The sequence below is a fragment of the Pteropus vampyrus genome, unplaced genomic scaffold (genome assembly GCF_000151845.1).
Source record: "Pteropus vampyrus isolate Shadow unplaced genomic scaffold, Pvam_2.0 Scaffold332, whole genome shotgun sequence".
Lineage (NCBI taxonomy): Eukaryota > Metazoa > Chordata > Mammalia > Chiroptera > Pteropodidae > Pteropus > Pteropus vampyrus.
In genome coordinates this window covers 974,576-987,852 of record NW_011889113.1, presented here as the reverse complement: position 1 = coordinate 987,852, position 13,277 = coordinate 974,576, and the positions used below count along the sequence as shown (strand labels likewise).

The 13,277-nt window shown below is 30.8% G+C and overlaps 1 protein-coding gene across 1 annotated transcript in view; it reads left to right on the top strand.

Moving 5' to 3' along the window:
- MYCBP2 (MYC binding protein 2, E3 ubiquitin protein ligase) overlaps nt 1–13,277 on the top strand; it is a 265,889-nt gene that overhangs the window by 191,491 nt on the left and 61,121 nt on the right. The window contains exons 52-54 of the mRNA XM_011378152.2: nt 3,524–3,748; nt 4,612–4,744; nt 7,981–8,103. Of these exons, the coding sequence (XP_011376454.1) occupies nt 3,524–3,748; nt 4,612–4,744; nt 7,981–8,103 (481 nt within the window). The remainder of the gene's footprint in view (nt 1–3,523; nt 3,749–4,611; nt 4,745–7,980; nt 8,104–13,277) is intronic.

Below are 13,277 nucleotides of genomic sequence, written 5' to 3'. Positions count from 1 at the left end.
AGTAAAATTGTGCGATTATTACTCACTGGAAAGATTTTAATTTTAGATCAGATAAATATATTCAATAGCATGATATATTTGTGTAAAATGTGTTTCATTTAAATTTTTATTATGACATTTTGTGAAAGTGTTGATTTTTCTGGGACCATGCTGCTGCGAATTGGTTGTTCTTTAACAAAATATTTTTAGACTTTACCATAGTGACTAAATGCTCTGTGCATTTCCTGAACTTTGAAATGGAGAAAACTAAGCCTATCTTTTGATAAAAGATTCAGATTGTATGTTTTTCTGTATGCTTTCTAAACAAATTTGCTAACAGCTTTCAGTAACATTTCCAAATGATTTTTTCCCATTTATAGAAGAGAGGAAAATTGAAAATTTACTCAGATTTTCTTTTTTTACTTTTTGAATTTTTCTTTTTTAATTTTAAAAAGTATTAACTAGTCACATATACTACATGCCATTATTATTCATAATATAGTCACATTATCTATACAATCTATATTATTCATATTTTCTTTATAAAACCACAGACCGTTTTCTGTCATGAAACAAATCTGGGTTGTATTGGAACAGATACGTTGTCAGTTAAAGGAGTTTTAAGGTTTCCTTCTTGCATTGATTGTCTTAAGCTTTAAATCAATGTCTGGCTCTTAATTGTAGTAAATGGCATGACACACTATATCCATGGAGAGCTTTTGACAAAAACTTATTTATCAGAATTTCCTTGATGTATGGTTTACTCAGGTGGCTTCAGTCTTGGTGCTGGTGCTAGAGCACAGAGCAGTGTCATTACTGTGAACGCATCTTCTGCAGCTGATATCCTGTTCCCTTTCTATGTTGATATTTTTCTTTCTTAAACTTTGTTGCTCAGAATATCTTTAATGCTAGCCAAGGAGTCAGGGATTTGGACGTATTTTCATGGACTTCCAAAGCTTTTTTCCCCCAGGTGAGTTAACTGTAAGGAACAATCATACATTATTCAGGTATTTCAGCATGTATAACAAATTTCCATTATATCCTTTGAAACCTTTGCTTAAGATTAATAATTTTTTTAATCAAAAATCTATAAAAAGTGCTGCAGTTGTGTTTCCCCTGTAATCCTTTTCCAGTTAACTACTTCTAACAATGAATGTATTATTAGTTTAAGTTAAACTTTTACGTGACTTCCAATTTGATATGTTTAATTTTATGGCTAGCTTCTCCAGCATTTACACCCAAGTCTAACTTTTTCTGAACTAGCTTATTTAGGTGGGAGAGTCCCGACCTTATGGCCCTTCTGTTTTTTTCCGATTCTTCCACAATGCCCTTTTGAATGTTCGTCTGAGAATGGGGCGGGAATGCAGGGAGAAAAAAATAACATTGCAATTCATCACTTCCATGTGCTGGTGCCAGGTCTTACATTTCTGTATTGAATAAAACATGTATTTTAGGATTGCTTGAGAATGAAAGACTCAGTTCTGATTTTATGTCTATCAGTTTTTTCTGTACTGTTTAGTATAAAATAATAGGCTTTGTTTTAGATTTATTAATTTTAATAGTTTAACTATTCAATAAAATATTAAATATTTTGATAAAACTTCTCATGTACTGCCTTTCACTGAATAACCTGCAGTTATTATTAGTTTTTGCCAAAACTTACCTCTCAATGTTACCCTGAATGATCAAAAATTGGAAATATTGTTATACTTAATTAAATGCTCTAGACATATCATTAAAGACCAATGACATTTTTTTTGCTAAATCTATTAATATTTGCTTGTGATTTTTGACATCAAACCATGTAATTTTATTAAAAAATCAATTGTAATAAGGACTAACTTGCATCTCCCAACTATAAAATAGCATAATGTAATTACTAAAATTGATCATTCACAACTGGACATTTTAAAATATTTACCGAAAACCTTGTGAGTGTAGTAGCACAATTTAAAGTTTATACCCTGCCCTCCATCTTTATTTTGAGTCCTCTTTGTATTCCTATAGTCACGTATATAAATTTTTTACAAGTATACATCTGTGGGTATATTAAATAGATTTTTTAAGGTTATATTAGATTGTAAATCAAGTGTAAGTTTTTCAGGTATTTAAAATTCTCATCTATGTTAAATTGCCAATTATAGCTAAAGAATTTCAGATAAACACAGTATGATAATTACAGTAAATGAAAATAAATATTGTTCATAGTGCACATTTGTATAAGTAAAAATTGACGATTATTGATCACCACTATGAAATTTACAAAATATTATGCGAAAGTTAATAGTGGCTCTAAAATTTTCCCTGACCAACCACGTTGAATTAGAGTCACAGGTAAACAGAATTCTTGAAAACACATGTTTTTAACTTCAGGATATTATTTTTAATTTCCTACTGTGTAATAGATACGTTTACATTCCTCTTATATGAGACTGTTTATAGGGATAGAGCTATGCAGTAATATTTTATCTTGTATAACGTGTTTTCTCATTTTTATTCTAACATTACTAAATACTAATTTAAACCTAATATTTGAAAAAGTGTCCCATTATACTTATCTTTTACTCTATTTGACTATAAAGCAATTTATAGAGTGCATATTAATGTATTTAAAAATGCAGTGTCAGTCTGTTTAAAGGAGTAATAATGACAATAGAAGAACTCCCAGTGTGGAACTTTATTTACATTTAGTTGGGAAGAAGAGCAAATATGGGAAGGTTATTATTTTTCTGCATCGAATTCACATAAACAATTTTATCACAGCATTAAGATTCAACAGAAAATTTAGGGCATTTTCTTTTCTTTCATTTTAGAACTCTCTTTTATATCAAAATACATTATATACGTAAAAATCCATCTTTAATGTTACCCTCTCCTCTCTGCTAAGAGTATAATCACCTTTTTCTGCCAATAGCATTAATATATCACTGTTTAATAATGACATTTTATTTGTGCTATATTAAGAAAGCATGAGCTATTAAAATCTTACAAACATTCATATTTCATTCATAACTAGTACATATTAAGATGTAGCTGTATTTTATGCACATTTCTTCATTTTTATCTGTTTATCGATGTCTCTAGAGTCTTCGCACCTATTTTCTATATTTATAAATAATTATTACAGACAAAAGTCGAAGGAAATGAAGATTTAGGCTTTTTAACGCATATCAACATACAGTAGTAGTACATTAATAATGATTCAAAATTATTCAGTTGTGGTTCACATAGTAAATTATTTTTGTTTCTCCTGCTGTTAAAAATTTCATTAAAAAGTAAAATGTGGTGGGCAAAAGCCCAAGATTCAATTGCTGTCCTATTATATTTTCTTCTCTTCAACTTTATTTTAATGATTATTCAGCATTGAAAAACTGAACAATTCTTTAACAGTTATATTGACTCATACTTCAGTTATCTTTGGATATGTATTTTCTTTCTTAATTGACAGTATTGTTGAATTTGTGTAAAAGCTATTAATAGGAAGATGTTGAAAGTGATCAGAGATTGTATTTTGTTTATTTTGTTTTCCTATTCAAATTTTCAGGAACCTAAAACTAATACTGATGACTTTTTCAAAGAAATAAACTCCTGCTGCCCACAGGAAGCAACAATGCAAGAACAAGACATGCCGTTCATGCGAGGAGGGCCAGGCATGTACAAGGTAGTAAAGACGGGACCTTCCGGCCACAACATCAGAAGCTGCCCTAACCTTAGAGGTATCCCAATTGGAATGTTAGTTCTGGGAAACAAAGTCAAAGCAGTGGGAGAGGTATGGATTCTTGTAGCTTCATGACTTCTAAGACTTTCATTTTTAATATAATACAACCAAAGCATCTCTTTCTTCCAAAGGTTGCCATTTCCATCTCAGGTTTTTAAATGTTAATGTTCTTTGCCTTTATGCATATTGAAAATACTAATGTAATTTTCTGTGCTTCTTTTCTTATTTATTCTCATAATTATCCTTGTGAAAACAATATATATATATATTAACAAAATGATGTATATTGTATATATAAATGTTTGGTATTTGTATATATCTTCTTATTACTAGAAATGTACTACACTCTCATGGATTAACAGCACTTCAAAATGTTTGCTGTGGGTCGATATGGAGATGTGACATATACAGAGGGTTTCATTTCTTTTTTCCTGTTCATGTGCCTCACTGAAGTCCTGAGCAAATAAAATTACTCTTTTGTCAACTGTGGCATTTGCCTCAGCTGATGAGCTTGAAGATGTAGTGTGTCATGCTATTTCTCAGTGTCAGGGTCATTTTCAAGTTGCATTGTAGGCACTACCAAGCTAAATAATAGAGTAAGCTGTGTTATGACATTATAGGTGCAAAAAAAAAAAAAAAGAGCCATATGTCTTTGGGTAATGTTTAAAATTATTAGGAATTATCCATGTGCCTTAAAAATTATTTTAACTGAAGTCATAAATAAGCAGTATTTTACAGAACTTTATATTGATTTCTGTCTTACCTCAGGCTGTGGTCTTAATTTCAGAAACTAATTTCATGGTAAATATTTATTGGAATGATTACACTTCATACTCTTAAAACTTTTGCTGGTTTTCAGCCTGAGTGCCCTGAAAGAATCAATCCAATCAATCATGCTTTTTGTTATGTACTAGGTAACCAATTCTGAAGGTACATGGGTGCAGCTGGATAAGAACAGCATGGTAGAGTTCTGTGAGAGTGATGAAGGAGAGGCATGGTCCTTAGCTAGAGACAGAGGCGGAAACCAGTACCTCCGACATGAAGATGGCAAGTTGGCTTAAATTTGTGATTTATTCCAATTAACTTTTGAAATGCAGAAGTTTAAAGTGTATTGTATTTCTTTTATTATAAGCACTTTGTGTATTTTTTAAGCAAAAGCAAAACTAAGTGTTACAAAATCTTGTACTTGTTAAAATTTGTGAAATATACGAATGCACATCAAAAAAGAGTTAAAATGTGAAACATATGAGTTCCTGTTTGTAAAACATGCTTTTTATTTCATTAATTTAAATTCCTATCATTATTCCTATGTGCCAGTCCAGGACTGAATTTTTTACCCTTTCTACCATTAAATGGAAGTTCCATTTTCTAACCACCAATCATAGTACTTCTCCCAGGCAATTTTATGTGATTGAATTTTGTCTCAGGAAAGAAGCATTGAATAAATGCATAGCATCTTTTGGGGGTTTTCTATTTTGTTGTTAGAATTTCAGCTTTAAATTTCATTTTACCTTTTTCAGCAGAGAACTCCTTTAATAAAAGATTTTCCATTTTGTCCCTCTGTCTCCATTCTCCTGGTAGCAAAGTCGTCCTTCAGAGTTCAGACCCATCATCACCTGAGTGGAACTTCATTTGACTGACCCTGACAGAGTTAAGAATTCCCTGTGTGCCCTAAAGAACTGTATTCACCACTAGAACAATGCGATGATATTACATTCAAGTTAATTTTTGTTTTTTAGTTCCCAGACTGTGAGTCCGTTGTGGACAGGCACCAGGTTTTTATCTTTGTATTCCTAATTCTGAAACTGTTTTGGCAGATACTGGTTGCTCACTAAATTTTGTAACTATAAGCTGAGTCACAAAAATATTAGGACATCAAATGAATAGGTAAATCAAGCATAGACTTTTCTACCAAATCCCCAAATTATAGGATAATGTCAGATAAGTAACTGGACATGCTTCTTTATCCAAAAAAGAATAAACTTATAATATTCATTAACCAATAGGTAATATAACCATAAGTATAAATATATTCAAGAAAGTTTTGAAACCTGCATGAAATAACAGAGTACATGTAGATATATTAACATTATACATTAAACATTCTCCCCTTTTCCCCACAGTAAGTCTTTGAGATAGGTTATATAATCTTCATTTTACAGGTAAGACATAGAATTTAAAATGACTTGCCTTTGGTTATATACAATTGGATACATGGCAGATATAAGATGAGCCAGAACCTTCATTTGTATTGCAAAATAAGTGCCCATTCCACCATACCATACTGCATCAATAATCCATTGAAAACAATTTGAGAACCTACTCTCTCCCTTATCTTTATAGATTCACTTTCTTAGTCAAAGATGATGTTGTCATAAAATAATGTTCTGAGATGGTAGAACTATTCATTATGTCTTGAAAAAGAAAAAGACTTCATTTGATATAAATCAGACATTTTTCAAAATAACCTTCCCATTTACAATATACTTACTATGTGTTAAAATATACTTACTACATATTCATGAATTCTTAAATGTTTTCATTATATGGAATATTTACATATAAATGAAACTACTTAAAGTAAGATCAGCTTTATATATTACATTGTTAAATAATATGAGAATGGTTTGAGTGACTGTATCAAAGGGCCCTTTAGCTTAATAGCCATTTTAACTGGCATTGTATAACGCATAAGAGTGGGCTTGAGCTGGATTGCCAGGGTACAAATGCCAGCTCTACAACTTTTCAGTTATGTGACCTCGGCCAGTTTACCTAATATCTCTGTGCCTCAGTTTTCTCATTTTCAAAATGAGGACACTTTATAAGTTCTGTATGAAAGACAAATGAACAAATAGTGTAATCACATAATCCTTTGCTCTTTTAACATATATATACACGTGTGTGTGTGAAAGAGATGTATATGGTCATAATGTGAGTCTTGATTTTTTTTTTAATATAAAACTTAGGGTAGTAAGGAAAGAGATGATAAGTTAGTGCCTTAAAACCACTAAAATTAGTTGATGTAGTATCCAAATAGTCTCCTAATTAATAAAGTAGTATAAGTAAAGTGAAAGCTTTCCTCTTTGTAAAAATTTTTTATTGGTCTTTGATGTTCATAGATAAAGCAAGTAAGCAAAGTTACTGCTGTAGTCAAAACAGACTTTGCACTTGGTGCCAGACTGTTCTGAATCTAGACGATGACAGCAATGCTGTCTTTTCTGTTCAGATGACTGTTCATGAGTATTTTCCAGAAGAAAGAGTCCACTGCTGAAATATCTTATACTGAAGAGCATTGCCTAAGGGAAGTACTATGATCGGTTTAATGGGAAACGTCTAGGAATGTTCGTAAAGGGTTAGACTATATTACTGGCACAGCAGAATTCTGATTTTCCGGTGGGAGAAAATACTCCACCATGTTCTTCTAGTTCCATTTTCTGTTTAAAGGGATACTGACTTTTAAAAATATTTAAACTCTTCATTTTCATAATGTTATTTTAATGTCCTAGGCACTTTTTTCTCTTTACCTTTCATTTAGTGAATTTTGCCTTTTTTAACTGGCATTAGTATGACTATTTAACTATGCTATTAGTGTTTTTAATATCAGATAGACTCTTAGAGACACTTGATAGACACTTGATCAGGGATTAACAGAGTACCAATTTATATGTTGTTTTCTTGCCATTTGTAAACTAGATAAAATACTGCCATTTCCTTCTTAAAATAAGAATTCTGATAAATTTGCTGACTTCAGCATATGTTAATAGTCTTGACCACAGAACATGGTTTATCACCTTTATACTTTTTAATTAGCCATAATTTTCACATTCAGGACTTAAAGTATTTTGTAAGTGAAAATTTATTTTGGTATCATGCACTTTAGACATTTAGAAAACTTTTTTTCTATTTGAATACTAATGCATAAAATATTTTGATATCTGGCTTATACAGTAGCCATTTTTGTTTTGTATAAATTTTTTACAAATATAAGTTCCTAGTCCAGAAATAATTAGTATACATTCAATGACATAACCTGCCACAATGAAAGTAAATTGACTCCATAAGACTATTTCATTTCTAAATTTCACTGTGTATCTGATAATTGAAAACAAAGATTTGTCATATATTTTGTCAGTGTCATTGACCTAATTGGTAAACTTAGCAAATCTAAATGTGAGATTAGTTTAAAATCTGACCATCGTGAAAATCTTTCTAATTTTTTCTTTATTCTATGAATAGGGAAAGCGTATAAGAAACTAATTTCATAGCTGTGCCTTTTATTCTAGAACAAGTTCTTCTGGATCAAAATTCTCAAACTCCTCCTCCAAGCCCTTTCTCAGTACAAACTTTTAACAAAGGGGCAAGTTGCAGTGCCCAAGGATTTGATTATGGACTCGGAAATAATAAAGGTAGGTGTTTAAAAGTAGTCTTTTACTTACCTAACTTTAATATTTTTATTACCTGCTCTTTTACCCATATTTTTTACTGTTTACCCACAAAACTTTATTAAAGTTTATTCCTATGAAACAATCAAAATGTTTATGAAAGTGTTCCTTTTATATTATCGCTTTTACCAGTTTAAGCTTAAGTTTATGGGAATTCTTGCTTATTTATTCCTATTTTAAAGACAGATTTTGAATTCACATTATATTCAGTGTCATTATGTCTAGTAAATGAACTTTTTTGTATTATCTCCTTATTAGGAGTAATGTTAATGAGCAAAAAAGAACTTAACCAAAATGATTCCTTTAAAATCAAAATGTTTAAGTAATATTTTTAAGTAATAGTACATATGAGCTTTATTAAATTTGTGTGGCTTTTAATGTATAACCAAGTTATCTTAGTCAATTTAGAATTACATGACATGAAATCTGTGGTTTCCATATGTATAATGAAGCTAGAAAGTTGTAAAAGAAAACCAAAAACCCTAGGCCATGTTGGTATAAAATGTATACAACTTTTTTGGCTGCATTAATAGAAGACATCAGCATCATGGACAGTCCAAATATTTGTTGTTTTGAAATAATTTATACCTGAATTTAACCCAAAATTGTATTTGTGTGTAAAAATTCGGACACATTCCATGTTCTCTCCTATGAACCTGATCCTTCAGAATCAATCATATTGTAAGCAAGTAGCACACAGTTGGATGATGAGTAGGAGGAAGAAAATAGTCTACATGGAACTAATTTTACTTTAAAATGTTAAATCACAGGATTTGATTTCAAGAAATAAATGCAGTGTCATACCTGACTTGCAAAGCAGGTGAAATAGTCTACAAAATACAAAATTACGTTAATATAGAGGAAATATTCAATTTAAAATAAAACCACTTTCTGTTCGATATCTTTATTTCCACAAAATATTTTTATTAAGGAAGCCTAGCCACAAGATTTCTTTTGGGCTCTTTCTACTTTATTGTGTTGATCTGTCCTACAGGTTTGGATACTATGTGCGTGCTCATTTCTGGTAGCTCAGATTTCAGCTAACTTAAGTTAGAATGTCATACTTAAGTAGGATAAATTCTTGGTGGCATTTTTTTCGTGTTCCTTTCTCTCTGCCATTGTTAGTCCTTAAAATCTCAGTGTTTTCTTACACTAGTATACTTCTATAGTAATCTGTTTTAAAGCCATGTTTAATTCAAATTGTATGTTTTCAGTTTCTAAAATGTGTATATTCTGGTGGCTCTTGCTTTGAATCAGTCTTTAAAATATAATTTATTAAAACATCATAAAAATCAGCTTTCAAGAGGTACAAACATTGCTGGAACCATGTTATTAAATAGAAATAACAGTGAATTACTTTTTTAAAGTGTGGTTTTGCTACCGTTGCTCAAAAATAGCATGTACTTATTAATAGGTTTTTAAAATATTTACATGGAGCAAAAAAATATTGAGACTTTAATCTGATTAAATGTATTTAACCTTTATTTATCTTACCTTTAACAATAGTTCCCTTTTTTCTTAATTCTTCATACTATCCAAGATCAAGAAATTATTTTTTGCAAAAATTCTTTTTCTTTAAAACCATTTTATAAAATTCTTTATAATTGCTAAAATCTTTTCTGTAACCTACAGCATTAATTTTTTAGAAGTAAAGATGTGTAGTTTGTGTACATATTTCTTTTGATATAAATCTATAGAAATCTATTCCTTGTTGGTGCCTCATTTGAAATTTTCATTTATGAAGCTTTATTATATTTAGGGAATATGGCTGGAAATATGCTGTTCTTTCAGTTTGTACATATGTCTGGATATGCTTTTTTTCCCTCCTCAGCATCATTTAAACTATCTAATATATATATATCCTCATAAATGAGGAGCTATCATCCATCCCATTATATTTCATATTTTAAAAAATATTTTTCTGTGAATGTCCTTTGTTTTTAATTTTAAGGAAAAAAAAGTCTGAATTTATATTTGAGATACTATTCAAATTGGTAGCTCATATTCCTTTTTATCTTCTGTGTCTTACGGATTTTTATACTATACATTCAAGCAAAAGAATTCATGCTTTTAAAAATGTATAATTGCTTTGGTGGTAACAATGTTAAAGAAAATATTAATTTATAACTAATGTAAATATATTGCTAAGTTAATACATATACTTTGCCTTCTACATAAAAAAAGACCACTCACATTATTTGCTTATTTTTCTGCATGAAGCATACTGTATATGAGGCAGGGTGATATTAGTCATTGTCAGGTACTATATAGAAGACATTGTTTACTTAGATATTCATTTATACTTGCATGATATTGAATCAACATATCATAGATTCTTCATAGACTCTGTTCTCCCATGCTGCTGCTAGATGTTGTAAATAAATTCAAACGGATTTGGGCTGTTATATAAGATTTGTTGGGTGCTTCCATTATTAAAACAAGATGCAACGTTTAGTCCCTAATTTGAGGATAATGATCACCAACTTCCACACATTTCTGAGTTGGCATAGTTTTATTTAGTGTTTAACTTTATCTGAATGTCATAAAGCACCATTTACTTTGCCATTTTGGATGTTAATTAATAACAAGTTGTAGTTTTGACTGTTTTGCCCACTGCAGGTGACCAACTGGGTGCCATATTGAATTCAATTCAGTCACGGCCCAATCTCCCAGCTCCTTCCATCTTTGATCAAGCTGCAAAACCTCCCACTTCCCTAGTCCACAGCCCATTTGTGTTCGGACAGCCCCTTTCCTTCCAGCAGCCTCAGCTTCAGAGTAAGTCTGTCAGTCTTACCTGCCTCATCAAGCCATTTCTGAAGCTTTGTTGAGTTGTTTATCAGTTACTAATTATTTATCAACTCACCAGACTGGTTTTATTTAATGAAGATGTTATCCCTTCCCACATTTTTGAAACATTTAAGCTATTCTGAGCAAGACATTCTGCAGCTAAGACATTTGTTTTTAATCACACGTTTTTTTAAGTGTAGATATTAAAATATGACTTATGCTTTCTATTCTAATTCCTGTATTAGCAAATTATACTATAAAACATGTTAAGAAAAACATTTGATTTAAAATTTTCATTTATAATATGCACAATTATGGTAAGCATTCGTTATAGGGGTAACTTTCATTGTTTTACACTGGATTTTTGTTGCTCATAGATGCCCCAGAGAATAAATCTATTTCACTATACCAGTAGGTGGAGGAGAGATGTTCTGGGCAGATTTGTTTTTCTTAAGTGAATTTTGTCACCATAAAATATATACCAACTTAGTTTTCCAAATTTTCTCAAATTGTTGTTTCTTCTCTTTTTATATTTTTGTTGTTATTCTAATACTTAATACATTAAACTGATCGTTTGATTCCAGTTCTGCTTCCTTGGATTGCTCTAGCCCTTTACCCATGATAGTAATTCACAATATGGAAAATAGACCCAAAGAAATTACACTTAACTGAGTGTTCTTTTTTCTTAATAGCCTGAGGCTCCCACTTAAAATTCTCAAAGCTCCTTGCAATATGACAGCCGTACGTTCTTCTTGGCCTTCAGTTCACATGTTGACCGTCCAATATAAAAATGTGCTCATTGAATGACATGTTTTATGGAAGTATCTGCTTACATTCCCATTATTTGGATTCAAATATATGACCTCTTTCCTTTAATAAAGTACATTCACACTGAGGTCTAAGTTATTTTTCTACAAAATTATTTTGATGACTTTTATTAGGATTACTTAAGAGATTTCCAGCTCATTTAGTTTTTATTAGGAGCCAGGGTCGAATATAGTTAGCAAATGATGTTATTCACTGTGATATAATTATCTACCTTAGGTAAAGAGTACACAAGAGTATGAACTTTTCTAGATTTGTAATATACATTAGGCAAGTTCAGTTAATGAAATCAATTAGTTTGGAAATAAAAGTAGCATCCACTTCTAGCTAATCATCATCTCTATTCATATATGATATTCACTTCATTGTCACTTAAAAGAATTTCAAGGAAACATAATAGTGTCATGTGTGTGAAATAGTTTCTTCCTTCCTTGATAAGAATTGTGGAAGAATGAAAGAGAAGTGAAGTCTGAGTTTACAAATTTTATGGAGCAACAGATTTTTTACATTTAGATGTACCCTGGTTGCAGGAGGTCTTACTGATAAGCACAAGGAAAAAACAAAAAGGAAAAAAGTCATAATCAGGCAGAAAATTCATATTATATATATAACTTTTTAAACAGAAATTACCCTGTTTTTTGTCAGTTACTCTGTTAATGTCACAGTGGCAGCAGACAAGAGAACTAAGGAATAAGGACCCTTTTGTTTGACCTAAAGGCTCAAAAACAAGTGTAACTACTGTTTTTATTTTACCAAATTATTTAATGAAATATTTCAAAGCAATATATAAAGACCATGATAAATCAGATTTGTCTCTTTGAAAGATTAATAAGTTTCCAACTGACGTTGTGTCAGTATAGTTTTATGCATATTGTGTCTAAGTGTTATCAGTACCACCGCTTCCTTTACCACCATCTCAGAGCAAATTTGAAATTATGGCTTAGAAATATATCAGTTACCAATTTTCTGAATCATTACTTGCCTGTACTGTAACAATGGGAATTACCTGGATCTTTTTACAGACCTGTTATTCTCAGCAGAGTATAACTGAAGTTTGACTTCCAAATTCCAGAAACCAGAAGTCTTAATCTTTAGCATAACTAAAAAACCTGTAGAATCTAAAAATAGTTTTAATATTTTGGAAGTAAATTAGAATTATATTAATCATATCCTATTAGGAAAGTTGAATGTGGCAGGCTACTTGAGTAAATTTTCTTTTCCTAAACTTCACTGCCATCCATCCCACCGGCATTTCATCTTGCTTAGAAGGTGGATTATGCATACTGAATTTCCTTTACTAATTAGTAAAATGAGATTCATTTTTGTTTTATACTTTTGTGATATTAAAATAAAACATGTATAAAAGACCATATTTGTTCATTTTTGCTTATACTGCTTGTCACCACTAGGTACTAAACACTGTACCTTAAGCACTCTAGTACATCCTCATTTGAGATAATGTCTCCAATTTACAGATAAGGAAACAGCTTAAAGAAGATCAGTAATTTGCCCTAGAAATATACATT